This window comes from Streptopelia decaocto, assembly GCF_964273445.1.
Source record: "Streptopelia decaocto genome assembly, chromosome: 6".
Taxonomy (NCBI): Eukaryota; Metazoa; Chordata; class Aves; order Columbiformes; family Columbidae; genus Streptopelia; species Streptopelia decaocto.
The window spans coordinates 51608610-51636568 of record NC_138660.1 but is presented as its reverse complement, the minus strand read 5'-3'; the positions used below and the strand labels follow the sequence as shown (position 1 = coordinate 51636568).

The 27959-nt window shown below is 56.7% G+C and overlaps 3 protein-coding genes across 8 annotated transcripts; 2 read left to right on the top strand and 1 right to left on the bottom strand.

The window, feature by feature from the left end:
* Positions 1–45: 45 nt before the first annotated feature.
* Positions 46–13815, top strand: RETREG2 (reticulophagy regulator family member 2). Its single transcript, XM_082056686.1, is given in 10 exon segments — positions 46–135; positions 137–411; positions 2703–2809; positions 7542–7572; positions 8307–8442; positions 9783–9867; positions 10632–10769; positions 11110–11204; positions 11857–11992; positions 12716–13815. Coding segments are annotated over 10 exon segments (1806 nt in total). The 5' UTR covers positions 46–60; the 3' UTR covers positions 13444–13815.
* Positions 13816–14273: 458 nt separating this feature from the next.
* ZFAND2B (zinc finger AN1-type containing 2B) lies at positions 14274–19304 on the top strand. Of its 5 annotated transcripts, none has more exons than XM_082056706.1 (9): positions 14274–14718; positions 15487–15581; positions 16014–16145; positions 16793–16944; positions 17155–17262; positions 17430–17499; positions 18022–18098; positions 18687–18765; positions 19033–19304. In XM_082056706.1, exons 1-9 carry the CDS (start codon positions 14664–14666, stop codon positions 19069–19071), a joined length of 807 nt encoding a protein of 268 aa, XP_081912832.1. In that variant the 5' UTR covers positions 14274–14663; the 3' UTR covers positions 19072–19304. The 5 variants fall into 5 exon arrangements, with proteins under 5 accessions (XP_081912832.1, XP_081912831.1, XP_081912830.1 ...); XM_082056705.1 differs by having other exon boundaries at positions 18684–18765; XM_082056704.1 differs by having other exon boundaries at positions 14274–14754; positions 18684–18765.
* A 1329-nt stretch (positions 19305–20633) lies between these two features.
* On the bottom strand, positions 20634–27721 carry ABCB6 (ATP binding cassette subfamily B member 6 (LAN blood group)). 2 transcript variants are annotated; one of them, XM_082056679.1, is made up of 20 exons: positions 27569–27721; positions 26092–26623; positions 25413–25550; positions 24938–25127; positions 24636–24728; positions 24196–24388; positions 23988–24109; positions 23793–23902; positions 23638–23703; positions 23379–23504; positions 23214–23290; positions 23049–23112; positions 22868–22953; positions 22708–22765; positions 22441–22545; positions 21863–22037; positions 21460–21572; positions 21265–21359; positions 21049–21117; positions 20634–20949 (listed from the first exon to the last, which is right to left on the bottom strand). In XM_082056679.1, exons 2-20 carry the CDS (start codon positions 26605–26607, stop codon positions 20823–20825), a joined length of 2523 nt encoding a protein of 840 aa, XP_081912805.1. In that variant the 5' UTR covers positions 26608–26623; positions 27569–27721; the 3' UTR covers positions 20634–20822. The 2 variants fall into 2 exon arrangements, with proteins under 2 accessions (XP_081912805.1, XP_081912804.1); XM_082056678.1 differs by lacking the exon at positions 27569–27721 and adding an exon at positions 27323–27405.
* Between the last annotated feature and the right edge of the window lie 238 nt (positions 27722–27959).

The following is a 27959-nucleotide window of genomic DNA, read 5'->3' as shown; positions in this document are numbered from 1 at the left end:
CGCCCCGGCCCCCCCGAGCGCTCTGCCGACCGGCCCCTCCCGCCGTGGGTCGGCTTGCGCATGCGCGCGGCGCAGCGGCCGCCGGTCCCTGTCAGGCGGTGCCGCCCGCCCGGGCCGGTGCAGCGCTCGCCGCCCCCCGCCCGCGGTGACAGCGGCCCCGCCCTCCCCCTTCCCGCCTCCCCCTGCAGCCATGGCGAGCGGCCGGGCCGAGGAGGCAGCGGCGGCGGCGACGGCCGAGGAGGAGGAGGAGGAGGAGGCGGCGGCAGCGGCGGCGGCGGCACGGCTGGCGGCGGCGCTGCGGCAGCGCCTGCGGGGCTGGGAGGCGGCGCTGGCGGCGGCGCAGCGGCTGCTGGTGTGGGAGAGGCCGCTGCACAGCCTGGTCACCGCCGCCGCGCTCGGCGGGGCCCTCTGGTGAGCCGGGGCGGGGGGACGCGGGGGCCTGCACCGGCGGACGGCCCTGGCAGCAGCCGGGCGGCTGTGGCGGTGCAGCCCGAGGAGGGGACGCTTGTGAGCCCCCGGGGTGGCCGGCGATCCCCTCGAGGTGCTGCGGGCGGTGCTGCAGCGGAGCCGGGGGATGTGCGCGGCCCGGAGGGACCGGGCTGCTCGGCCTCGCGCGAGCACAACAGCCCCTCCCTGAGGGGAGAAGGTGCCAGCAGCTCGGGCAGATTTGCCCCGCGATGATGAAACGCAGCTGGGCCCAACTGGACGCGCGCCCGGGCGCGTTTCTGGTTAATTTTTGCATCTGTGCTTTATCGGTTCGCTTCACCCCGTAGCCGCGGTGCGTGAGCCCCGGGGCCGCCCGCAGCAGCACGCGGCCGTGTGTGTGTTAGTTAATCCCTTCTGCTCGGTGATCTTTTTTTCCGGAGGGTGCTGATTTTTCACCAAAGCCGAGACTTCTCGGTTTGGGCACCAGGACGTTCCCCCGGCCCGGCCTTCCCGTCCCCTCTGCCCCCCGGGCAGGGCAGCAGCGCCGGGAGGGTGAGTGGCAGAGCCCAGCTGTGGATGGGAATGAAAAACATCCTGTTTGTTTGGATAAACAGTGAGTCAGTTTCGCTGGCGAAAACACTCTCTGCCAGCAGCTTTCCCAGCAGAAAAGAGCAAGACTGTTCAAGGAAAGAGTTAAATGTTGATTGCAGATGGAATAGGAAGGAATAGACTCTGAAGTCAGAGAAGGGGAAAGTATGTGACCAAACAGCCTTTGAAGTCACTCTCAAGAGGTCGCTTATGTTCTGCTCCCTCATCCACATGCTTATCAGAGGCATACGTGGTAGCTTGGCACTAAGATGGTTTTGGACTACTCTACCAGCTGCAAAGGTCTGAAAGCAGAGCTTTGAAGTTAGTGGCAGGGGGAGAGACATGCCATGAGGTGGCAGGGGTGCTAAATGATGATGGCTAAGGGTCTGTGCATAAAAAGGTCAAGAAACAATGAAAAATGCCCAGAATATGGGACAGCAGAGAGAGATTTAAATATCGTGGAAGGGAAGGAATTATTTACAGTCCCATGGAGGATTCAGCCAGCATCCTTCAACTGCAGTCCATAAATGAGATGGAACAGGAGGAATTCTTCCCGAGCTGACATGTTAAGCACAGACTTGTTGTCCCATGAGAAGGGTAAAAATCTTGTTGTTTAGGTCATTATAGGTCCTGCAAGCCCTTGGAAAGTGTGTGGCTTTTGTTCTATGCTGCCCAGTGAGACAGATGTCACTTCCGCGTCCTCTGCCCGTGACTGTGGCTGGGTGGAAGCACAGCCCTTTTCTGTGCAGCACGGCGAGATGCTTTCTGACTCCAGTCATTGTTTGGTGCATTTGAGATTAGTTATTGACAAATATTCACTGAAGAGAAGCAAGATAAAACAGCAGAGCAACTCTTCTTTTCTGGAAAGGAGTTTTCATTTTAATGAGAAAGGGTGTATACGTTTCCCCAGCATCTGATTCTGGAGTGACTTAAAAACAGCTCCCCTGAGCTGGAAGGAAAGTACTAATGCTCTTCCTTGGAGGACAGGAGAATGCAGGCAGCCACGGCTGGCATAGGCACCGCCCTGGGACCTGTGTGGAGTGGGGAGATAAACTCTTTGATGGTGGGATTGCCTGACTATGTGCGAGTAGTATTGTGTGAGCTGGTGTTTGGATTTAGCTGGTGTGTTGTTGAGGGACACGAAAGGTTTTACAATAGAGTAAGCAACTAAACCATGTAAGTGCTAGGGTCTGATTAAACGGGGAGAGATTTGTGATAAAAGAACGGGCACATAGAAGCACGTGCAGGATGTGTCTTGGTGCTACCTGCAGGTAATGCTGGACCTTTTGATAACAAATAGGACGTAAGTTTTCAGCAAACAGGCTGATTATCAACCAGTCTTCTGCTACAGCAATCTGTATTTACGTTGTCTAGAGCCTCCACCTTGAGGATTCAGAGGGACTTGTACAAGGGAGCACTAGCCTTGTTTTACAAGCGAAGGAGGAGCTCAGGAGCAGGGGAGCAGAGCACTGGAGGTGGCAGGTAGTCAGCTGTCTGCTGTGGGGCAAAGGCACCATTTGAGAACGTTCTGGCGGGGGTGGGTGTCTGTGGGGTACAGTGCTTCCTGTAGTGGCAGGTAGCAGTCAGATGTTTCTACTCTGTCCTACACTGAGCTGTATCTGTTTACTCATTACGAACAGTAACTTGCTGCTTTTTTCCAGCCTAATAATTTCTTGTTTGATTTCTAGGTTGTTCTCTTCCACCTCCCTGAGACCCCTCTTTCTCCTCAGCATGTCCCTTCTTGGCATCCTCTTGCTGGAGAGGTGGAAGCCCAGGTTCCTGTTTGATTTCTCAGGTATGTGATGAATATCACTGTAGCTAGTGACACAGTTCTGGTGTTAGCAGCTGCTGGGCTGTGGCCACAGCCAGGCCTTTCCTGTCTTTCTCATAGGTCGTGTAAGCCCTGTTCCTACTGTAACTGCAGGCTTTGGTGCTGCCTCTTCCCTATTTGTGTCAGAGTATTAGGATGTATCCTAATACTCTTGGCATGGGGAGAATTCTTCCCAGTGCTGAGAAGTTCTGGAAGTAGCTCATTTTGAGAGTGACTAAGGGGGCCCAGCTAGCTTGTCAGGGGAGGTGGTGACAGGGATGACACCATGTTTCTACTATGTCTCTTCTCTCCTGTGGCAAAAAGATCGTTCCAGGTCTGAGCATATCTGGCCAACTGAGCTGGGGGAAGGAAATGGGGAGATTGGCACTGGTTTTAGTTACGTGTAGCATGGGCTTATGCCCTGTACGAGGCAGAGCAGATGAAAGCCACTTCTCCTTGCGGCAGGTAGCAGAGTGGATGATGAGGTCTGACAGCAGGGACAGGTAGTGTATTGTACCTGTACTGAACAGCATCTGGTCTCCAGCTAATTGGTGAGTCTGATCACTTGGCTTATCTTTCCATTTATTGAAGGGTCTTTGCCAATATTAGAAACAAAAGCAACAAGAGGAGTAGTCTCATAACGATGATGGACATGGTTTGGCTGCTGTCTGCTTTGAGTGCCTCCTTCATTGGAATTTATTAAATGACAGACCTGCCCACTGCATCTACTGCCGCTGTTCAAAGGCAGCTTGGGGCCATCCATCCCTGCCCCCCTACTCTAGGGAGGCTTTCTGAATGAAAGCCCCTCTATATGTGTGTTTGTAAGGTGCCCTGTATTTGACCTAAAAGGGTACTGACTTAAAGGGTGCTTTCACAGAAGTCCTGATAAGATTAGATATGTTTCAGCTGTAGTCTTGAAACTGTTTGCTTTGTGTGGTTCAGGTAACCAGGCAGCCAAACTGGACTGGCCAATTTAATTTCCTGCTTATTCATGTTGGATTTTTAAGGGAATAGTTTAAAGCCAATCCAAAACATCTCACTTGAAACATGTCCAGAAATGCAAAAGCGTGGTGTCCAATACAGAATGGTGTCATTGAGACAGGTGGGGGTGGAATCACTCCAGCAAGTACCGGGCCTGTAAAAGTTGTGTTATCACAGAATAAATAGGAAATTTGTGCTGAAATCAATTTATATGATGCAGAGCAGTAAGGAATAAACAAGCAAACAAACAAACTAAAACAAAAAACAACCACACACCAGGGGTTAGGCTCATCCCGTGTCATCAGCTCTGGAAGAAGTCAGTGCTCATCCTGCTGATCCATATTTCACTCCCTGCTGCCTTTTCTGCTGCTGACAGCAAAGAACGGGACACCTTTCTGATGTGCCTGGTTAGGTCACAACCCTGCTTTCAACGTGGTCCACTGGATTGTATTTCCTCAGCCTCCATGAGGAAGGAGCGGTGCTCTGCGTTCCTGAGGGGCCTCTTGTTGAAATGGCACTGCTGAACACTTAGGGGTTCTTGTGTGGCTCTCGCTTCCCGCTGCAGCAGAGCTGTAGCTTTGTGGCTTTCCTCCCCAGTGCTTCCTGTGAGCTTTTCCAGGAGCTTTTGGAAGTAGGTCAGTACCACACCTTCAAGAGTCGGCACGTACATACACAAACCTCAGCTTGTGGCAGTTCTGCATGTCTCAGGTGACTGCTTATAACATCACTCCTGAAGGAATGCTAAAACCTCAGCGTGTATTTTGCAGTTACTCACATTCTGTGATCAGAGACACACTAACAGAAGCAAGATGCACACCCTTTTTTGGTCCTGTCAGAAGGGACTGCATATTTTTAGCTCCCACGCGGGGTATTTTCTCCATATGTAACAACCTCTACATGGGGTTCCACTTAAATATATTTTAAGGACGTAGGAAGCACCTCCACTTTCTCCTGGAATAGGTATCAAGTAGGGATGTTTTCTGTACCGCTGTTTGGCAGCTGTGTTTTGGTCAGCTTAGGAGAGTGTAGCATGGAAGAGCTTTAGCAAAACCTGCATTGCAGTTGAATGCTGGTGCTTCTTAAAAAGGGCCCCTGCTTTCCAGATGAAGTGTACACACAGATGAAGAATGCCTCTTGAGGAAGCCTTGAAAAGCTATAAGAGCCAAGGAATCCATCAGCGATGATTTGTCAGTACCAACATGTAACCTAAACTTCGGCTGCCTGGTCTCCCAGAAGAGTCTGGTGTATGTCAAGTGGTTTGTATTAACCCACAATCCGGTGTGAAATGCCGACAGCAACATCTGAGCTGGTTATTGATGAACTGAGGCCACCTGTGGGTGTCCTGCTTGCTGGCTCAGTTCTACCAGTGCTAGACAGCATTGCAGCACAGGTTGGAGTTAAGCCTTATCTAAGTGTCCTGTCAGAAATGCTCTAGATTTTTTTGTGGCTAGGCTGTTCCTCCAACTGGTGTAAGACTCCAGTGCTTTGGGGTGGCCAGCAGGCAGGCTACTCTACTACAGGAAGCAAGATACTGTTGATTTTAAAGACAGCTTGTGTTTTGCCAGATAGTTGAAACCACGTGAGCACTCTGCAGCCTGCTGAAATGTTCTGCAGCTCCCCAAAGTGTCTCCCAAACCTTCAGCAGCAGCTGAGGAGAGCTGCTTCACTCCCTCTGCTGGCATATTTTGGATTGCCTGGATTGCTGTAGCTCGGCAGAGAAGAGTGGGGTTCCTGTGCCCTGTGTTGCTGGCACTTCTGTCCAGCAGAGAACAGCAAGTAGCCCAGCACCTCGTTTGGTAAGTGGTACAACCAGTATAGTGAGCCATCACAGACCAGCCAGTGCCAAATGTAACTTAGTTGGTGATTTAGTGCAGGTAATAGATGAGGCTTTGAGATAGAGCTGGATTTCTGCATGCTGCGAATAAGCAGCTTTAGATTCGTGAGCACAATAACAAAATACAGCAACAGCAGTTGTGCGAGAGAAGCAACCACCCCATGGGGGTGGAGCAGCGTCCATAATATTCCTTTTTCAGCCCGAACTGCCTTTGTGAACAGCGCTTGCTGGCTGCCTAGGCCGCCATGCCTGACGGTCATGGGCAGAGGAGCGGACGGGCAGCCCAGTCTGAGAACAGTTGACTCCTCTTGTCAGACCCGATTACTGGAAATCTGGGTCACGCTCTCAAAGAATCGCCTCCTCCCCGGGCGGACGCCTCCTGCTCCGCGCACCCTGCCAGGCAGCTGGGGAGCGCCCGCAGGGGGAGGAGGAGTCTGACAGGCTTGGCCCAGCATCATCCTGTGTCTGGGGACAGCAGTGACAAGGCTGCTACAAGGAGTTGCTCTCTTCTGCAGTTTGAACCAGGGTCTGAGATGTTGACAGTGATGGATGTTCATCTCTTCTGTGCGTTTCCCTGGGGGAGTCACTGCTGCTCTTGGGCTTTGCATCTGGCTGATGACTCCAGGAAGGATTCAACCCCCTTTTTGCTTGCATTGCATTTTTCAGCCTGTTTCTAACAATTACCATGTACTTTGGACACAACCTCTCTTCCTTTATTTTAGTCCTGTTTACGTGGTGACAGGTAGTGTGAGGGATAGGGTCTCACTGATTTTTAGAACATCTTGGAGCAAGTTTGCTGCTGACTAGGCAGCATCAAATATGTATCTGTTTCTACCAGCTTTAGGACAGCAGGTTGACTGGTAGGGGAGGGTAGGCCTTGAGGGATCTTCACAGCATGGACAGACGCTTGTTAAACAGGAGGCGTATCAAGACTATGTTGCTGGAAGAGCTTTGGTTGAGCCCTGTACATCCTCAGACACTAGTCAGCTATCCAGGACACCCAAATCCACGGGCAGCCAGGCTCATGAGTTCCAGTTGTCATAGAAATATTTGGGTTTTTCTCCTCTGTATCTCTGAAGGCAGAGCATAATCGTGTGTGAACTCTGCCGTTGAAACACTGCTCCTCCCTTCAATACTGCATGGAGTAAGTCCCTGTTTGATCGTCACTGGGTTGGGTGCAGAGAGGAATGGGAAAAGCTTTTCCTTGCTCTTATCCAGACCACGAGACCTTAAGAGTGTAGTTATACCTGTCCCTGGCACAAATGGCTGTCAGGGGACATTGAAGAGCCCTAAAATTGGATAAGTATACACAAGACTGCTATTTGTTACTTAATTCCATGGGAAAGAATAGAGATAGCAGGGAGATCTCTGGTATTTGTACAGAGCATCCTGCCAGGGACTGTGGTCCAGACTGGTCAGTGGGAAATGCAGCTCAGACCTGCTCCTGCCACGCTGAGCTCTGAGGCAGGAGCTGAAACTGTGTCCAGTTCAGGGACCGTGCTGGCAGCCTTCTGTGAATGACGAGGGCCAGGCAGCTGCGCAGGGGATGGTGCTGCCCAGACTTGTGGGACACTGGGTCAAACTGTACGATCCCTGCGGCCAAGCCCATGTGCTGGTACAAGTGTTGTGCCACACATTTGTCAACACAGGTTTCAAGGTGTGCTGGGCACCCTGAGATTTGAGCTCTGGCCACTCCAGGTCTCCAGGCGTGCTTCACTGAAGCCTGCACAGCTCAAACTCCACACCAGTGATTCCTGCTTGCGTGAGAGCATGAAGAAGAAGGTCCCCAGGTTGCATCCCTTGCTAAGGATGATACATCTCCAGCTCTGCTCTGTTCAAGTGGTAAAAATGTCGGGTTGTATTTTTCACTTGACTGACTAATCTGCTGTGTTCTCTCTACAGCACAGCCATCAGAGGAGGCAGGAGGGGAGAGGTAAGCACACTGATGTGTTTCTTGGTGAGAGGCAAGAGTGGGGATGCCTTAATTTAGTGTGGTGATCTCACCTGCCCTTTTTGTTCTTGTCAATAGCCTGCATGGCTCCTGCTGTGAAACGGTGGTAGCGGTTTCTAGGAGCTGCTTATCAGCTCAGGAGCCACAGTTTGAGACTCTGGGGAAAGCTAATGTTCTTTAAAGAGCAGTAAAACTCAGGTGCTTCTGATGTTAGGAACTCACAGGTTTCTTCCCTGGATCTATCCTGGACTATTTTAAGAATCCTCCAGAGGGAAGGAAATCCCCAAGACTGACTTCTGCAGGCCATATGTGCTGTCTTTGGTGGCGTAGCTTGCATCCCATGCTTGGCCATGGATATGGGTCTGAGCACCACACTCTGGTTACCTTGGACTTGGTGCCAGAGGAGTCCACTCCACTAGTTCCACCTCCAGTGCTTCTGTCTGCTTGGCTTTGAGTAAACCGCTTTGCTTCTTGGGCCTGTGGCACGGGGATGCTGTGGCATGGTGTCTGCTGCTGCTGCTTGGCTCAGGTGTCTCTTGGCTCTCCTCCTGATTAAAAAGTACCTCCAAATCAAGTGTCTTCCATAGCTTGACTGAAGATGCAGTCAGTATTGTCAAGCCTTTGGTAGGGATCTCCGCTTCCCAGTGCAGCTCTTCCCCCTCCCAACAAAACAGACCGTGTTCAAAGATTGTCTTCTTGCTCTTGTCTGTCTCTAGTGAGGGGGTAACTTCAGGGGCACAACCTCACCTGCTCAGTGTCCCTGAGCTGTGCCACTGCCTGGCAGAGAGCTGGGTCACCTTCAGACTGTACCTGCAGGAACTGCTACAGTACAAGAGGCAAAATCCTGCCAAGGTAAGCTGGAGATACCTACTCTTCTGTGCAGGGGCTTTTCTTTCCATTATTAGTGGCCTAGGAGATGGAAGAATGTCAAATCAATATTTTTACAATTGCTGTCCCTGTTTAACATTTGCTGTTCGTTCCTTTCAGACTCTAGGCCATGGGAAGCTTAAATAATGAGTAATTGGCTTCTGGTATTTGTAAACTGAAGCTGAACTTAACCCCTTCTGTGAATGCCTGGCTATGCTTAGTTTTATTTCTTAGCCTGCAAAGGAAGCTCTTACATTGGGAGTGGGGAGAAAAAAGGGGAGCCTACAGTTGCTCCTCCTTTCACAGGCTCCATTCAACCCTTTAAGATGGTCCTACCTATTTTGCTAGTCGAGATTGTAGCTAGCCAAGTCCAAATGTGGTGGTGTTTCTGAGTGCATGGCAACTTGTCGTTAACCATGTTCAAATGGCTGTGACGTGTGTTGTTTGGGAAGGGTATGTAGACAGGAGTTGCCTTAGCATCACAAAAGAATAGAGCAGACCAACCACTGGGATTGTATCAGGCTTGCTGGGGTCCAGCGTGCCAAAAGGAGTGGGTTTCTGTCATTGCTAATTGTTCCTTTTCTGTTAAAACGCTGTCCCAGCTACAGGGAGTAGGAGACCAGGACCAAGATGCCCATAAAGCGTGAATTTGTTGGGACCAAAGCCCTTAGATGGCCCTTGCTTTTGTAGACCCTTCCCATTATGACTGAAACTCTTCATTGTTGGTTTTAGTCGATGTTTGAACCCATGGCCTCACTTGCAGGGTGTCCTCACTTCACCCCCTTCCCAGGAGGGTGGAGGACAAGCCATCAGGGCTGCACTGTTATATTCCCACTTTTTCCAGAAGAGGAAGGTCCTGGTCTGGTGGGAGTGTGGGTTCCACTAATGCTTCTCCCAGCTGGTTTATGGTGTAGCCGTGGTGCAGCATCTGCTGACTCTGTAACAGATTCCTGTCTCAGGACATGATGGGCTTCTCTGAAAGTGCTGAGCTCCTCAGGGAAGATGTGCTCTAAAACTGCAGTTTGTAATGTCCTACCCTAGCCTTGGGGAGCATCATTTACTTTATGAAGAACTGTCCAATAAAGTTTTGATTCATTTTATTGGGGTCTTGGGTTACCTTGGTCTTCCTGCGCTTGAACCTCTAATGCTTACAGCTTAACCCAACCAAGCTGTCTTGAGTTATGATCGTCAGCATCTGAATGTACTCAGTGCAAAGCTGGTGTACTGACTGTTAGGAGCATCCCTCATCTTGCTCTAACTGGGATTCCTGCATAGATTTATCTCTGCCTCTTGTCACTTCTGTTTATTCCTCTCTCTTCCTTCAGTTCTGCATGAGTGTCTGTTCAGGCTGCCTGATTCTGGCTGTGGTTGGACACTATGTTCCAGGCATAATGATCTCCTACATCATTTGTGAGTATAAGCAGCTCTCTTGTCTGACTTAAGCTGAAACATGACTGTGCTGTTGATGCACTGGTAGAAGGATATTTGTGGTTTTCTTGAGGGGATCTGTGCTAGATGATGAATCGATACAGGACAATGTGCTCCGGGAAGTCTCTTGCTTTATTTACGTGCATGCGTGCAGTACAGCTGCAGAGCAGGAGAGGGAGCCGTGGCTAAAACATCCACCCACGGCTGGGGCTGTGCTGGTGGGGCTCCAGGGAAGCAGAAAGCTGCAGTCTCTCAGTTCCTAGAGCAGGCAAATGCATGTGGAAAGAGTTGTTAAAGAAGCTGCATGTTTAGCAAATGAGACTTTTTCACTGCATCGTGAGTCTGTGCTAACTCTGAAGACTCTTGGTGATCTGCTGCTAGCACATCTACCTGTGAACCCTATGCTGCTACCCTTATAAACGTTTTGGTGATTTTTAGTTTTAATAACCTCATTTCAGAGCCTCTATTGCATGTTGGGGCTGGGACGCAGTGGCCGAAGTGGAGGGCTTATGCTTCACCTTAACATAAATCCGTATCTTAATTGGAGATCTGTTAGAAAAAATGGGCTAATCAAGCAGCTTTGGAATGAGTAAGAATAGCCATAGATGAGGATTTTAGGCAGTCAGATGAGAAAGCAAATGCCATTCAACTGCACTTCCCTTCACGCAGAGTTTCTTGCTGGCGCCCTGTGAAGGGCTGGGTTGTGTTTGGTCTGTCTCTCACACTCGCCCATGCTGTGTTCGCAGTGCTCAGCATTCTGCTCTGGCCTCTGGTGGTCTACCACGAACTGATCCAGAGGATGTACACACGTTTGGAGCCCATCCTGATGAAACTGGACTACAGTATGAAGGCGGAGACGCTGCACCACAAGCATGAGAAGAAGAGTAAGGACCCACCTTCATTCTGAATTTTCTGGTGCTGTACTGCCAGGGTGGGGCCCTGGCAAAGGGACAATGGGAGAACAGGTCTGTCAGCACCCTGTGGTGAACGGCTAGAGTGGAGTGGGGGAAAACAGACTGAAACTTGAGGGTTAGGGAGAGAGCAACTGGGCGGGTGATCCTGGGAACAGCAAATCAGAGCAAGAGATTACAGTTGTCTCTGGGATACTTGGGCTTCTGGGAAGCCTGTGCAGCTTCACACAGTAGCAGAAGTAGCAGGAAAGTGATGTATAAAGGCATAGAATTCCTTCAGTCTCATGTGGAGCCTTTCTTCTCTTTCTTGTAGAGCGTCAAGGGAGGAGTGAGCCTGCAGTCGGTGATGAGCCAACAGCAGAGACAGAGAGTGAGAGTGAGGCAGAGCTGTCAGGCTTCTCCCCAGTGGTAAGAGCACAAAGCCTCCTAAAGAAATCATCTGTCCTGGTGTAATGTGCAGAAGCTCCTCACCACTGGAAAAGGGACATGAGCAGCACTGGTGTCGCTTACACAGTTCCCTGCGCTCATTTGGACTGGATGTGACCTTTGTATATGTGTGTCAGAGAAATGGACTGAGTGCCTTCCTTTACAGGAGCTCTGGGCATTTAGCTGGGCTGTGAGATGGGAAGCTTCAGCTTCCAAAGGAATGCAGATACTTGAACCACTGCTACTTGTAGAAGCATTCATTTGGCCCAGTGAATGCAAAGGGGAAGGGATGTTTTGCTCCTTGGTGATCCCAGGAGAGGCAGAAGGATCAGAGCCTTCTAAGACTCCTACAGGCTGATCCCATCTTGGGTTGGCTCTTTTGGGTTCTTCACTGAGGGCAGACAAAGCCTCAGGAAGTGAATTATTGCAGGAAAGGCAGCGAGCTGAGACTTTCCTTCCCTGACAGTGCAATGAGTGGTTTGCCCAGGCCCCTTCTGCTTTCATATGGTCTCTGTGCAGAGTCTCTCCAGCAAAGGACTTCCACCTGGAAGATCTGGTTTGTGCAGAGGTGCCTGTAGACAGCATTGATAGCCAGACACCCAGGAATTTGTCCCTCTGCCTTCATCCCGTGCAGGTGGATGTGAAGAAGACTGCCCTGGCACTGTCAATCACAGATTCTGAACTCTCTGATGAGGAGGCTTCCATCCTGGAGAGTGGGGGCTTTTCTGTCTCAAGGGCTACCACCCCACAGCTGACTGATGTTTCTGAAGGTACGTGATGGGATGCTTCACTGTCTTCCTGACCCTGAGTGTTTTGTTCCAGAACAACTGTCCCTCCAAACACAGGGAGAGAACCTGCCTATTGACAGGGTGAAGAGTATCAAAAAGAGGAAGCAGTAGTAGCAGTGCAGCATGGCCTGGCTTCGTGGCTGATCATGAGCTGGTACTGAGTAGACATTTGCCCCTGATTACTGCCCCACAAGACAATGTTCTCTTGTCCTTCCAACAAGGCAGCAAAGCCATCCACAAAGTCTCACAGAAATAATTGCACGGTGTAGTCACACACCCATATATGATGCTGAGTGAAACAGGTCAGACACCCCACCCTGCCAGACTTACAGGCTCAGGGAAAGACTGGTCAGTGGTGAAGAATGTGAAGGTCACCCCTCAGATGTGGTCGCTCGAGTGTCTGGGGTGGTGATGTGCTGTGAACACAATTTCCCTGACCCTGTGGGTTTTAATGGAGGGCTCTAGATGCAGAGAGCATGAGCTGGAGAAGGATAGTCCTTTTCTGAGCACAGAGCACACAGACACTCCACATCAGTCGTGCCACCAAGAGAAGGACTAACTGCATATCGCTTCCTGCTGTGCTCCCGGAGCTGGGAAGATGCCCAACAGTGAGCCCTGGCATGTCAGCTTGGGGAGGTGGATGGGAGGTGTCAGTTCCCTGGGTCAGGGAGAGGGAACTTGTGCCTTAATTCTGATGCCTTTCAGACCTGGATCGGCAGAGCCTGCACAGTGAGCCGGAGGAGTCGTTTTCCAAGGACCTGGCAGAGTTTCCCTCCGTGGAAGAATATCATTCCAGAGACCTGGGACCACAGGGCGATGAAGATGCGTTTGGTGTGCCTCTGGGTCCTGAGCTTGCCCACGCTGCCCGTGAGCTGGACTCAGCAGAGAAGGAGGCCGCGGACCTCTCCATCCTTCGCCTAGCATCTCCTCTCCATTTTGTAAATACGCACTTCAATGGGAGCGGGCAAGCGGCAGGAGGCAACGCAGAGCCAGAGACTGTCCCTGCCCCGGGCCTGGGCGTCTGCATTGACACGCTGAGTGAGGAGATCGTCACCACTGCCATCACCACGGCGGTGCAGAACACCCTCTCTGCCCTGCTGCGGTCCTCGGAGGCCAGCGAGGGGCCCTCCCTCTCCGAATTCCTCCCCACTGAGCCCGAAGAGAAACTGAGCTTCCAAGCACAGCTGTCAGAGACCGAAGCAGTGGAGACAGAAACAGCAGCTTCACCGGAGGATGAGGAGGAAGCAGATGACTTTGAGCTACTTGATCAGGGGGAGCTGGAGCAAATGGATGTAGAGCTGGGGCTTGGAGAGGAGCAGGAGGCACAAGAGTCTCCTGCTGCGCCGGCTCCCCCCTCTTCCACACTTGCTGAGCTGCCAAAGCAAGGAGATGAGGAGGAGGAGGCAGTGATGACAGCAGCATCTATGTCTTAGGTCTTCTTCACACTCCCCCTTTTCCTCCGTCATCACTGGAAAGAAGGAAGAACTCACGTGGTGAACATGCAGTGGGTTTTTAGATGTTTGTGTTGACTGGGATGGAAATGCGTCAGTGTTAATGTGCTGTGTCTGGAATAACGCATCCTTTCCATCCTTCTAGAGCCCGGCTGTGCGTGAGATACCCCTGCCCTGCAGCTGGGGAGGAGCCGGCTCCTAGAAGCCTTATGCCACAATCAAAACACCAACCCCAGCAAACGCTTCCTAGTAATGGTGCAGTATTTTGGTCTGTCTTCTGTTTGTCTTTCGTTTTGCACGCAGAGTACCGAGCTAGCTGTAGCTGCTGCTAATACCCACATCCCCAGTAGGACAGATGCAATCTTATTTTATTGGGTTTTTAAATGGCTAAAAGTGTAAATAATTTTAACTTTCATTGGTTTTGTCTGGGGGAAGGGATGGGGTGCGCAGTCAAATGTGGTTCTTGGGGGCTAGGGGAGGGTAAAGGTGTCTTTGGAGGGGAGGGCAGCAGTAAGGGGACACAAGGAGGCCCCTCCTGCGAACTGTCACCATTGTTCACGTCACTGCTGAACAGGGGCTTGGGCAATACTGGGTTTTTCCCTGTCTGAGTGGAGTTCTGCTGCTGGGTTGCTGTGGAATCGTTTTGCAATCAATGAAGCTGCTCCTGGCCCTGCTCAGTGCTCTGGTTTCCTCCTGCCGTGGCCTCTCCCGAGCACCTCTCGCCGGGCGCTACCAGCACCCCTTTTCTCCACACCCCTCCTTGCTGGGCCAGGCAGCATGGCACCTGGACACTTGGAAGTGGCTTGAAGAGAGCCAGGAGCTCTGCTGCACAGCAGAGGAGCCGTGTTTTGTGTCTCTTTGGGGGCAGGGGAGGGGACGGGAGGAGGAGGCTGGAGGGAAGCTCCCCGAGTTTCAGCCCTCCCGTTGGGGCTGCGCTGTTCGCTCCCGCCTGTCGCGGCCTCTCCCGCGTTCCCCCGGCCCTCAACCTCCCCGCGCCGGGGTGGGTGTCTCTGGAGCCGGCCGTGGGGAAGCGCTTTCCCCGGGTACCGGAGCGCGGTGCCCGCGGCGGGGAGGGGGGAGCGCCAGGGCCGGACCCACGGGGCGGGGACTCGCCAGGGGGCGGGGCCTGGGCTGGCCCCGCCCCACGTGACGCTATAGCGGAAGCGGGCACCGCACAAGTCATCACCGGTGCGGCCGCCGCCATGGAGTTCCCGGACCTGGGCGCGCACTGCTCCTGGCCCGCCTGCCAGCGCCTGGGTGAGCCCGGCGGGACGGGGGTGCTAGGCAGCCGAGGTACCGGGCGGTCGGGCTCTGCTCCCGCCCGGGCGCGGCCGCCGTAGGTCTGGGCCTGTGCGGCGCGGACCGGCCGGCAGGGCAGGGGCCGGGCGCCCTCTTGGTGCGGCGGGAGGTGAAGGGCGGGGGTGCCGCCCGGCCCGCCCTGGGCGGAGGGTCGTGGGGCGGCCGCGGTCTCTAGTGCGTCCTTCTACCCGCGGGTGCCCCGCCGGGGCGGCGCTGGGTCCCGGTGCCGGTAGCCCGCGGCTGCCGTCGGCTGGCTCTGCCCGGCGGAGCAGCGAGACGGCGGCTCCTGGCCGGGGGCGGTGGGGCAGGGGCTGGTCATCCCCGCGGGTGCCGGCCCTGGACGCCGCAGGCGGGCGCGGCGGTGCCGAGGGGCCTGTCCGGGGGCCTGTCCTTCCCCCGGGGCACACGGCAGCGGTGTCCCCGGGTGGGTGCGGCAGCATCACTCGCTTCTGGCTTGCGGCCGGCAGCCCCCAGGGAGGTCGGTATGATGTAAGCATGCTGCTCCTGTAGCCGGGGAGGGTGCGTTTTGAGGAGGAGCCCGAGGTCTTTCTGAAGACCCACCCATGGACCCACAGCCCCTTTTGTCCGTGCTGGGGGAAGAGAAGAGTGGCCGTGGCTTTGCAGTGGGCCAGGGCTATGCTTTCGGGAAGCCAGGAAGGGCCCCTGGGTGCAGGTGGGCAGCACTTACCTCTCAACGCTCTGCATGTGGCGTCTCCCCGCTCCCAGACTTCCTCCCCCTGAAGTGTGATGCCTGTGAGCAGATCTTCTGCACCGACCACATCGCTTATGCCCAGCACGACTGCACCTCTGCCTACAAGAAGGTAAGAGGAGGTTTTCTGCGTAGGCAGATCTAATCCAGCCTCATGCACAGAGCTGCTGGCCATTCCCAGCCAGCGATTAGAATAATTTGTTGAGCCTGCGCATGTCTTCTTTGGTCACTTGGGTATATGCACCAAGTCTGGGGGTTCCCTGAAAGCCTGGATTTGTATTTCTGTGCTGCAAACTTCCAGCCTGCCCTCTGCCACTGAGTGAAGTGGTTTGGGCATTTGCTGTCCCTCCTGTCTCCCCTTCCCAGAGTGTGTGCCTGTGCTGGATCAGAAACAGCCTCTTTGGAGGGTGCTGAGCAGGATCTCAAATCACAGGTGACACTGTGGAAGCTGTGACAGGCAGATCCTGAAAGGGGCAGAGATGGCTGCACAACACTTGAGGTTGCCCAGCTGCGTGCTCCCAGCCCCCTTTTCTTGTCTCTACAGGATGTGCAGGTCCCTGTGTGTCCCCTTTGCAATACCCCAGTCCCCGTGAGGCGGGGGGAGATGCCCGATGTCGTGGTGGGTGAGCACATTGACCGTGACTGCAAGTCCGACCCCGCACAGCGCAAGCGCAAGGTATTAACCCAGCACTCTCCACCTCAGTGCTGAGCTTTGCTGGGTCCACGCCGAAGCCTGGGGTGGGATGAAAACAACACACGACCCAGCCCTGCCCAGTGCAGCTTCTGTTTGCGCAGGCTGAGGGCAGGATGAGTTGTAGGTGTGTGCATCTGTGGGGCTTTGCAGTGCAAGCCCAGGACTGAGGTAGTGATGGAGTGGGGCTGGGCAGCCACATGGGATGCGAGGACGGGAAACTGTATGCTGCCATTAGGAAAATGCAATCAGCAATTAACTGTCCCTTCTTGCCAGGAGGGGATATTGCTGCAGGGAGCTGGCCCTGCAGGAATCCAGCCCAGCAGCAGCTGGAGGGCTCTGCGCTGTCCCCACTGCCATGGTGGGGCAGGCAGGAGTCCCTGGGCAAGGCATTTTCTCTCCTGCTGTGTGTTCTGTGATCATAGGGACTATTGTCTGTGGGGACTGAAGCACTAGTGACTTACTAATGAACTATCTACAGAAAACTAGTATTTGGAGACAAACTCCAGGGTCCCACAGAAGTGGCACTGGGAGAGAACATTGGTTAGTGCCCAAGGCCTGGCGTGGAGGGAGGGGACAGCCCCTGCCCTGCCAGGAACGTTCTTTTTCACCACTTCCACGTTGTCTTTCAGATCTTCACCAACAAGTGTTTGAAGCCAGGCTGCAAGCAGAAGGAGATGATGAAGGTGATCTGTGACCAGTGCCACCAGAACTACTGCCTCAAGCACCGACACCCCCTGGACCACAACTGCAGCGGGGCAGGGCGTCCCCTCTCCAAGGCAGGGTGAGGGCCTGGGGACAGGAGGGCTGGCAGGGACAGGGCTGTTTTTGCCAGATGGGTCACAGGGAAGAAGCCAACCTCCTCCTGGTCTCTTGTCTGGGACTGCTGCTGCATTCTCACACTCCCTGCCCTGTGTGCCAGGGAGTCCTCCAGCAGCATTAGGGTTACCCGTGATGGTAAAGCAATCTTTCACAGGCATCTTGTCTGTCCTAGGCACGCTGCAGTTGCGAGAGCCCAGTCATCTTCCTCTAAAGCAGTCACAGCATCGAGCAGTGGAGCTGCCCGGCCAGCAGACAGCCCCTCTTCTCCAGCCTCTGCCAGGTATGGTGACAACCTGACTTGTAATTCTGAGGTTGGCACAACCAGGTTCAGCTTGGCTGCCTGTGTGACGCAGGAGCAACAGCTCCGTCCTTGTGCATTGGCAGGGCTGCCTGCTCCTACCAGGGCTCCCTGCCTTGACAATAACTCAGCTTCTCTCCTGTTCACAGAGGAGGCACAGCAGCTGTGTCACAGGTTCCCAGCACCTCCCCTCCAGCAGTCATGCTGCAGAATGGGCTGGTGAGTGGCCTGGCCTGGGCATTTGGGGTGGCTTTGGGTCATTCCTGTACACTGAAGAGCTACTGATTTATAACGCATGCTCTGTAGGTGACTGTGGTGCTCCCCAGCTGGGCTTTCTCTGGCAAATGGGGATCCTGAATGCTGAGTGGGGTGTTGGAGTTTGCTCTGGTGCCTGCGAATTGCAGCTCTCTGCTGTGCTTGGTGCTCAGCTTTCCCCAAAGGGACAAAGTACACTGGCTGTTTTCCCTGAGTGTTGTCTTTCTGTTCTGCAAGCCAAGGGCGGAGGAGGCTGAAAGCTGCTTCCCACTGGTATTCTTAGCATGTTCCCTGCACTGGCAGGCAGGGCTGCACTCCCTGGGTCACAGGGAGAGAGCTGCAGGCCTGTGCTGAGCCCAAGGCCTTGACCTTGGAGAGAGCAGAGGTGCGCCCACCCTTTGCCAGGCAAGGCTGTGCCTGCTGTGTGTCCCTCAGGGCTGCCTCCTACCACCTTAGCCAAGCTGGTGACAAGATGTTTTGTTTCAGAGTGAAGAAGAGGCACTGCAGCGAGCTCTGGAGATGTCCCTGGCAGAGTCAGCACCCAGCTTGGCACATCCACCCAGGTATGGTGACATGTGGTGTCATGCCCCAAGCCTCCATGTGAGAGATGCCTGGGGCAGAGTCATGTGGCTCTGGGATGACATTCCTCTCAGCACGTGGCTCCAGATGATCCCTCTGTGTGGCTGACAGGGAAAAACAGGAACAGTCCAGAGCCATCATGGAGCTCTGTTCAGCAGGAAGGGCTCTGGGGTGCTGGGAGGGGGCACTGACTGACAGCACAGAGTAGGGCAAACCATTGTCCGATCACTTGTCAGCTAACGAGCATGGCTACAGCATGACAGAGGTGAAGCCGGAGTGTTCACAGGGGACACCTGGGAGCCTTTGTCCTCCAGCTCATTGCCAGGCGCTGCTAAAAGCAACATCTTACAGGCTGGAGTTAACAAATTCTGCTTGGCCCGGGGTGCTGGCTGCTGGCCCTGGCTGGATCTTCTGATCCCTCCCCAGCCCCTGTTCACCCTGTTCAGGGTGATCCTCAGTTGCTCCCTGCCCATAGCTGTCCTGGAGGGTGGCAGTGACAGGAGCAGGGCTCTGAGGGATGGACCCTGAGCCTGGGGAGGCCGATGCATACATCCCACTGCTGTCCCCAGCAGCACGCAGGAGGAGGAGGATCTGGCCCTGGCCCAGGCCCTGTCAGCGAGTGAAGCCGAGTACCAACAGTCGCAGCGGCAGGTGAGTGAGGTTGGTTCAAGGCTCTGTGTCCTGGTGGGGTTGATTCCCCGCCTGCCTGTGTCATGGTGGGGTCTTCCCTGGGTTCTCCTTCCTCTGGGCTCTGTCTAGAGTCGCTTTTCTCAGCAGGAGTGCAGCCCAGCCTGAGGCGGTGGTGGCATCACTGCTGAGCACATAGTGCTGAGGACTTGAGCAGTGGATGTGCCCCCTTGAAGGACAGATGAAGCTGTCCATCCTCTCTTGCTCACTGTGTGCTTCTTCCCATTCCAGGCACACGGTTCAAAGTCATCAAACTGCAGCATGTCCTAGGCAGGTGAGGTGGGGTCTGCCAGAAGATGCGGGATCCCATTTGTGACCTGAGGAGCAGCTCTGGCCTCCCATGTGAACTCCGTGGGGTTCTGTCCTGGACACTGATGCCAAGAGCCTCTCGCCAGGGACAGCTCGTGTCCCTGGGGGCTGTAAGTGAGCCATCAGATGCACACTGACACCTAAACCCTAGTACTTGCATAAAACTGGTGCAGCGAATTGCTGATGCTCCTGAAGAGGTGAAGACTCTGTGAGATGAGGCTGAGCATGGGCTGACCAAAGGAAGGAGCATGTAGCCACAGCTGCCACAGCTGTGTCCCAGCACAGCTGGGACTGTGGGATGAGGGCAGAGCTGGCCTGGAGGGGAAGTGCCACATGGGGACATCTCTGTGTACTCAGACATACAGCCAGGATGCAGCTGCCTGCTGCAGTAGCAGGGGGCTGGATTTTGTGCTTTGGGAAGGGCTGCGGCCAGGATGGTCTCTCGCATGGGCACGGCTCGGCTGAATGTATGACCTCCCCACAGTGTGAAGGCAGCGACTTCCCTGCTCCCTCTGCTCTCCGTGCCTCCCCTGCTGTTTGCATGCACAACAGTACGTTGGGCCTTACCCCACTTGGCTGGGCCCCAGGGGCCCTCTGAAAATGAATGGAGCTGCATTTCCTTTCTGGTTTAATTTAACAAGGGCCATTAACTGAAAAGTAACCTCGACAGTAACTTGACTGTGCCAGCGTTGCTCGCAGGGGGACTGCACCTGGCTGCTTTCTGCTGCCTTAAACTACCCAACAGCCCTGGTTTAATGCTGCTGGAGCAGGAACACTTCCCTTCTCCCAGTTGTGCTGTGTGGGATCCCCTCCTGGGCAGCAGCAGCACAGAACCCCTTCTTGCAAACACAGCCCTGAGCCTGGAGCCAGCCCTTCCTTACTGCTGTTTGGAGGCAGGAGCTGACAGTGGGGTGCAACATCGTCTGAGCTCTTGCAGCGAGGGGCCTGCAGCCATGCAGAGCAGTGCTGCTTTCCCACCTGCTCTCTTGAGCTTCTGTGCCAGAACTGCTTCTGCCTGGGGGGCTGTTTTGCTCTGAGCAGTGTATGGCCAAGGGGGATGTTTCTGCTGGCAGTGCCTACCTGGGCAGAATGTGGGTTTAGTCTGGGCTGAGAGAATGCTGAGACTTGTCAAAGTACTGCTTGGGAGAAAATAAAAGTATAGCACAAGGTGGAGGGGTGTTTTGGGGGAGTGGGCACTTAGTCTCCAGCCCAGAGTGGCGCATCTCTGTGGACAGGGGTGCAATGGGAGGGTAGATGGGGGTGGAGGGGACACAGCTGTGCTGTGTCTTCCTTCCTTCCTTTGCTGTTGGAGTGCAACCCGCTGCAATACTCAGCCCTTTGTGCAGGGATGGTACAGGTGCTGCCAGGCCGCTCCCCTCACCTGCCTGAGCCCAGGGCGTTCAACCCTGTGGCAAAGCTGCTGCTCAAGCCAAGGGTGCAGGCAGTTCCCGTACCTGCAGCATGGCCCCCCTGAGAGGGGTCCTGCAGGCAAGTACCCTGCCGAGAGCACACACACACAGAGCTGTGAAGGACCTGGTTTAAGAAACTACACAACAGCAAAACAAACAGATGATACAAACGTAGTGGAGTGTCCAACACAGCCCCTGCAGCTCCTGGGGTGCACGGGGTCCTGGTGCACAGCCCCATAGGGCTCCCTGATGGAGGGGGGCGTGGGCCCCCAGTCAGTGTCAGAGCAGAGTTCCTGGCCATGCTCATGGCCCCTTCTTGCTGCTTGGGGGCTTCTCAGTGCGGTGTTCCTTGCTCTGACCCTCATCCCCCGCCTGCTGCTGCAGCCACATGCTGGCATACACACCACCCTTCTGCAGCAGCTCTTCATGCCTGTGGGGAGAGCAGAGGGGTGCAGGGTCCCAGCATGGCCCCAGAGCCAGGGAAGGGGTTCCATGGGCAGTAAAGCACTGAGCCTTCCCCTGTGCTCACCTGCCTCGCTCCACAATGCGCCCATCCTTGAGCACCAGGATCTGGTCTGCACCCACCACAGTGGAGAGCCTGCAGGGAAAGGCAGGGTGTTATTCTGACTTGGCGGAGGTCACACAGCACAAGGAGCTGCAGTCACAGGGCTGTCACTCCTGGGCAGGAGGACACGTCTGCAAGTCCCTCAGCACTTCCCAGATCAGCCCTTTCCCTTGTCCCTACCTATGTGCAACAACAACGGTGGTGCGGTGGGTGCAGACCTTGGCCAGGGAGGCCTGGATGTTCCTCTCGGTCTCCGTGTCAAGTGCAGATGTGGCCTGCGGAAGGGGCAGGGTGTGCGGAAGGGATACAGGCAGCTGCTGGGGCAGGGGCTGCTGCAGAGCAGAGCAGGGCTGGGCTGGGGGTTGCTACTGTTACCTCATCTAGCAGGATGATGTGGGGACCCTTCAGGATAGTGCGAGCAATGGCGACGCGCTGCTTCTCCCCTCCGCTCAGCTTCAGCCCCCGCTCCCCAACCTGGGTGTTGTATCCTGCAGCAACAAGGGCAGGAATGTGCTGCACTGGTGCCATCCGAGACAGGGATGGGGACCAGGGCTCTGCTGCTGGGACCACACAGCCACCTGGCACAGCCTCAGCTCATCCCTGCCCAGGGGCTGATTTAGCCCTGGAGAGACAGCAGGGAGAGGCAAAGTGAGGCACGGGGTTGCCCAGGTGTTGCTATGGGGAATGTCACCCAAGGACATCTGTGAGGGCAGCTACAAGGTCATGGGGGACCCTGGGACGGCAAGGGAGGGCAAGGCAGGTACCGTGGGGGTCTCACCATCAGGGAAGGAAAGGATGCGGTCGTGGATGTCAGCAGCCTGCGCTGCCTCCTGCACCTCCTGGTCGGTGGCCAGGATCCGTCCGTAGCGGATGTTGTTGGCGATGGTGTCGTTGAAGAGCACTGTGTCCTGTGGCACCACCCCAATGTGAGCGCGCAGCGACGCCTGCTTCACCTGGGGAGACAAGGGGATGGGGCTTAGCTAGACCTCCCCCCTAAAATGCCCCACAAACCAAATCCTACCCCTCGCCATGAGCCCAACACACCACTCATCCATAGGTTGTCTGCTCCAGGGTCCTTCCTGGACCACAGGCTCAGCTGTGTCTCCATCCTGTGGTGGGGAGACCGCAGCCCTTCCTGGGGAGCCCTGGGCATCCTCCAGCATTTCAGCCCACAGGTCCCACAGTCGTCCCACTCATCCCACTCCCAGCACAGACATCAGCCATTGAAGGGGTTGCAGGGGCTGGGTGCTCAACCCTGCCCCAGGGAGATGCCAGTGCCTGCAGCCGGCGATGCTGCGAGGCCCAGAGGAGCCAGTGTCTGTCCCACCCTGGTCCCGATAGCTCTCCCACTCTCACCTGTGAGATGTCCTGCCCATCGATGCGGATGCAGCCACCCCGCACGTCGTAGAAGCGGAAGAGCAGGCGGATGATGGTGCTCTTCCCCGAGCCCGAAGGTCCCACCTGCACACAAAGGTAAAGACACCAGACCCCTCGCTGCCAGGGGCTGGGCAGGGAAGGGCCGGCCCTGTTGTGGGTCTGTCCTTCCCACCCCTGTACTTCCAAGCCCCTCTTCCCCCAACCCACCCTCCAGCACTGAATCCACACCCAAGGTCCCACTCTCACCAGGGCCAGGGTCTGCCCAGGCATCACGGAGAAGGAGACGTCCTGCAGGATTTCCTTCCTGGGAGATGGGGAGGGAGAGGGGCTCAGGGCCACCTCCACCACCCCACATCCCTGTGCCAGACCTGCTCAATTGGCCCGGCCTGCACCTTCCACCCCATACCCATCCACGTAGCTGAAGTGCACGTTCTCAAACTCGATCTGCCCAGCCACCAAGCGCAGGTCACCAGCATTCACAGCATCCTTCACCTGCCGGGGGGAGACATGGCCTCAGAGCCAGCCTGTCCCCAGGGCAGGACCACGGGGCCATGCCAGGGAATGGGGCCTCAGAAGGCAACACCTACCTCTTGCTCCTCATTGAAGAGCTCGAACATGTTCTCCATGTCCACAAAGGAGTTCTGGATCATCCTGAGAGTGAAGATCATAGGGAAATGTTTGGGGGAGTACATCCCAACCCAAGCACCCATGGGGAGGGGGACCCCAAGCCCCCCTGCAAGTCCCAGTGTTACCTGTAGTAAGTCCCGAACCAGTTGAGTGGTGTGTAGAGCTGGATGATGTAGGTGCCAAACAGGACAAAGTCCCCCACCTGGAGGTGACAGGGGAGAGGTGTCTGTCACAGCCAGCCCCATGGCTCTGCCTTGGGCAAGGGCTGCCTAGGCTGGCACCAGCCGTACCTGCAGCTTGTTTTCAGTGACGAAGTAGGCGCAGAGCAGGGACCCCGCCAGCAGCCCCAGGCCGATGACCATGTTCTGAGTCTGGTTGAGGAGGCCCAGAGAGGCACTGACCTTCCACTCCGAGACCTGAAAGAGGCAGGGTCCTCTGGGATGCTGCCGCCTCCACCCCAGATCCACGGCGAGGTTCATCCTCCCCGCAGGTGCCCGGGGAGCTCAGCTCCTTCCTCCTGGCCTCCCGCTGCTGCCAAACTCCCAGTACCTGGTATTTGATGATGGCGTCATTAAAGCGGTTCACCTCGTAACTCTCTGCATTGTAGTACTTCACCTGCAGGATGCACAGCCGGAGTCAGCACCCAGATCAGCCCCCCTCAGCACCAGGCAGTACCCAGTGATCCCACCCACCGCCTACGGTACCGTCTCGAAATTGAGGAGCGAGTCCACAGCCCGGGACTTGGCCTCATTGTCCCGTGTGTTCATGTCCCGCCGGTATTTGGTCCTCCACTCAGTGATGAAGATGGTCAGAGCTGTGGGCAGAAGAGGATTGTGTTGGCAGGTGCCTACTGCACCACAGCCCAGCATGGCACCCCTGCACCCCAACCCCTCACTCACTCAGGTAGAGGCTCATACACACAAAGATGATGAGGCCAAACCAGGCGCTGAAAACTGAGGTGAAGTAAACGATGCCAATGATGATGTCCGCAATGGTGGGGATGATGCTGAAGACGATGTAGCTGGGGAGCAGGAAGGGTGATGGCACATCAGCCCAGCCTGGTGAGGCTGCCCATCTGCCCCCCGCCTGCCACGGGCATGCACTGACCTGAGCAGGCTGTTGATGCTGCTGGTGCCCCGGTCCACGCTGCGCAGGACCTCTCCGGTGCGACGGCCCAGGTGCCAGCGCAGGGACAGCCCATGCAGGTGGGCAAAGAGCTGCACCTGCACCTGCCGGTTGGTGAACTGCTGCACCCACACCCACAGGAAGGTGCGTAGGTTGCTCACGAAGCCAGTGGAGCCTGCAGGGTGCCACAGGATGATCAGCAGGGACTGGTGCCACTGGGGCATGTGGCCAGCTCAGAAAGCCCAGCTGGGAAAGAGGGATTTGGGATGGGCCACCCACACTGTCCCAAACCTGGCACCAGCCCTGGTTGCAGCTCCCAAGAGAGAGCAGTAGTAATGAGGCATAAGGGCATCCCTAAGGACACTAGCCCCAGCAAAATGTACCCCACGCAGTCTTTCCCCATCCTTCCCGGTGGTCCTTACCAGCACCTCCACCCTGTAGGAACTTCAGCCCCACATAGATGCAGACAGTCCAGACCAGGGTGCGCCACGGAACACCCTCTGTCAACTCGTTCACTGAGGAGAGAGTGGCAAGGGTCAGGGCAGAGGGGCAGGGAGCATTGCTGGGTGCTCCATGGGAACCACTCCCAGCACCCAGCACTGGTCCCCAACCCCCTGGACCCTGCTCCTGCCAGGTCCCTGCAGCCCCCCAGGTCACTCATGACACCCCCCAACACTTGGCGAGGCCATGGGCAGCTTCACACACCAAGCTCTAGGCACCTCACCGATGTTCTTGTAGTAGATAGGGACGAAGACATTGATGGCCCGCTCCAGCCCCATGAGCGCCATGCAGAACAGCACCAGCCCCTGCAGCAGGTGGTTGCCCCTCGGCCACATGTACGGCACCAGCAGCCGCAGCTTCCTCCGGAAATCCTTCCAGGTGGAGCTGGTCCTGCCGGCATTGGGCAGGAGTGGCTGGCGGGGAGCAGAGTGAGGGGTCACTGCCCTGGCACCCCAGCCCAGCTGGCAACAGCCCCAGGGAACATCTGACCAAGAAAACCAGCCGGGTTCTCCCAGGGTCCTCACTCCATCCTCCCAGCAGAGCTGCGTCCTGCTGACAGTGGACAGGGAGCTCAGACAGCCCTAAACCTCACTCCTCCCCAGTTTCTGAAGATGCTGATATCAGGACAGCTGTACCTCCATTTGGTCCCCAGCTCCTCCCTGGCCACGTCCCCAAACTGCTCTAGCCCCAGGACTCACCTGGCTGTTCTCCACATCCCGTTCCTCCTCATTGACCAGCAGCATGTAGGGCTTGCGGGGCAGCCCCGGGGCCTTCATGCCCAGAATGAAGAGCATGAATGTGCAGATGTAGCGCAGCAGCCAGAAACCAAACTGTACCTGGACAGAAAGCAGGGGGTCGGCGCCAGAGCCGCCCCTCAGCACAGCCCAGACAGGCATGAGATGGGCATGAGCTGAAAGAGGCAAAGAGGAATAGGATGCAGTGCAGCCAGGGGAAAGGGAACACCCCACACAGCTCAGCAGGACCCCCTGGCTGAGCACACCACCCCAGGCAGCACCCAGCCCCTTTCCTTCCTCCCTGACACACCTAGTTTTGTGCTCTCCAGCTTGGGGTAACCATACCCTGGGGGGAGCAGGGGGGTAAAGGGCAGTGGGGAGCAGCCAGACACCCCCTGCCTCCGCACCTGGGACTACGCCAGCCAGAAGCAGGAGCTGAGCTAGATAGGGGCAGGGAGAGATGTGTGACAGCTGAGCTCAGGGCCCAGACATGCAGCAGATGCATGGGTGCAACCTGTGAGTGTGCACACCCTGGGCATGGCAGGGCATGACATGCACATCCCAGCCCAGCACCACAATGCTGCAGACCCACCCCCCACAAAGTACCAAGCCCTGCTTCCCTGCCCACAAGTGTCCAGCCCACCTTCTGGTTGGTATCCTCCAGCCCCCACCACCAGAGTGGGCTCCTCCAGCACGCCAGGGTCAGGTTCTCGCCAGCAAAGGCCAGTGCCCAGAAGAGAAGGAGGACAGTGCCATGGCCCCGTGTCCGGTCGTGTGCCAGCACCCGTGTATGCTCCAGCTGCAGAAGGGTGATGGCACAGCCCCAGCTGAGGGCCCAGAGGCAGGCGTGCAGCAACATGTACCCGTAGAGCCGTCCCGTTCCTGCTGCTTGCCACAGCAGCCCACCAAAGGGCTGCAGGGCCACAAGCAGGGACAGCAGGACCTGGCCACGGTAGAGGTGGGAGCGGGGGATGTACTTGGGCTCCATGGTGCGGCCGAAGCGGACGTAGCAGGCGTACTGCAGGGCACCCAGCAGCAGGCAGACGCTCAGCAGCACGGCTGGTACCAGTGTGAAGAAGAAGCAGGGCTGGAAGCCCTGCTGTACCCAGGCCTGGGCGATGGAGCTGTTGCCCTCACAGTAGCCCCCCAGCACCGCCATCCTGGCAGGTCACCAGCTGCAGAGAAAAGAGGGGCTGGAGCAAGGCCTCAGGATGGGCTGCTGGGTAACGAGGGACCCACAGTGGGGCAGCACAGCCAAGCAGAGGGAAACACTCATGGGGACAGTGGCAAGCACCACTGGACACAAACACACGGAACATGCTGTATGGAACAGCCACGCATGCAAGCAGGGCCAGCTATGCATGGGGATGGACATGAGCACCATGCCAAGGTCCGCTCATGGGCCCTAGCAATGCCCTGGATGAGAGGGTAACACTGCTCTGGTCCCCTCCGTGCCAGCTGACCCCTTGGGGATGCACTCGGACATGGGGGGCAGTGACAACCGCAGGGAATGGAAGGCAGCAAGGTGCTGGGACCACTCTTGAGACGGAAGTGGGGGGAGCAATGGGGGCAACACAGCAGCAGCGCCGTGTGGAAAGGTAATGCAGGAGGATGCACCAGGAAACAGCGGGCAACGCAGGGGAAATGCAAGGGCAAAGGCAAGGGACGCGTGGGGAGCATGCGGGGACGACGCGTGGGGGCACGCGCGAAGAAACACAGGTGCAGGGCGAGGGACACCGCGGGGCGAGGCGGGGCCGTGCCGGGTCAATGCCCGGGCGGCGCCGGCGCCGCTCGATCCCAGGGCAGAAGGCCCCGCTGCCCGCGCAGCCGCCGTGCCGGCCCCGCCGCCCCTCCCAGGCCCCACGCCCGCTCACCTGCCCCGGGCCCGCCGGCCTCAGTCCACTCCGAGCCCCCGCGCCGCCGCCAGCCGGACCCCGGCGCCGCTCGGCTCCGCCCCGCTCCCCGCCCCCGCGCCGGCACTGCCGGGCTCCTGTGCGCCCTCCCCGGCGCCGGGACCGCACCCGCGTCCGCCCCGTCCCCTCCGCCCGCACCCCGAGGCTGCATTCCCCGGGTGTGTCCCCGTTCCCGGGCCTCGGTGCCCAGCCCCAGGCTGCACGGACCTGCGCCCCCCCCGCGGCACCCTGCCCCACAACCGCCCGCCTGCAGAGGTGCAGCCGGGGAGGCGTCGGTGGTGCGGGATGAACTCCTGGGCCGCGGCCAACGGGGGTCCCCGAAGCCGAACCGACGCGCCCCGCTCCCGCTTATCGCCGCCGCCAGCCCAGCCCTGCGGTGCGCAGATAGCGCCCCCCGCCCTGGCGAGGGCCCCGCCTGCCGCAGAGGTCAGGCAGGACAGGGCGCTCTCCGGTGACAAATATAGCCCCTGCCTCCCCCCGCGGCCCCCGGCCGGCCGGGGCCGGGCTCCAGGACGTTCCCGGCCCGGGCGCAGCAGCCGGCTGGCACCTCGCAGCCTCCTGCCGCCACCGCAGGCAGCAGCTCGTCCAACTTTGTACC

Bases quoted from the DNA above. Each gene is read 5' to 3' on its own strand.
- ABCB6 (XM_082056679.1), bottom strand. From the start codon at position 26,607: ATGGCGGTGCTGGGGGGCTACTGTGAGGGCAACAGCTCCATCGCCCAG. The intron at 24,729-24,937 runs GTGAGGTGCCTA...CTCTCTCCTCAG, and splicing joins TATCTACTACAAGAACATCG to TGAACGAGTTGACAGAGGGT. The intron at 20,950-21,048 runs GTGAGCACAGGG...CTCTCCCCACAG, and splicing joins CGCATTGTGGAGCGAGGCAG to GCATGAAGAGCTGCTGCAGA.
- ZFAND2B (XM_082056702.1), top strand. From the start codon at position 15,324: ATGGACCCACAGCCCCTTTTGTCCGTGCTGGGGGAAGAGAAGAGTGGC. The intron at 16,945-17,154 runs GTGAGGGCCTGG...TGTCTGTCCTAG, and splicing joins CGTCCCCTCTCCAAGGCAGG to GCACGCTGCAGTTGCGAGAG. The intron at 17,263-17,429 runs GTATGGTGACAA...TCCTGTTCACAG, and splicing joins TCTTCTCCAGCCTCTGCCAG to AGGAGGCACAGCAGCTGTGT.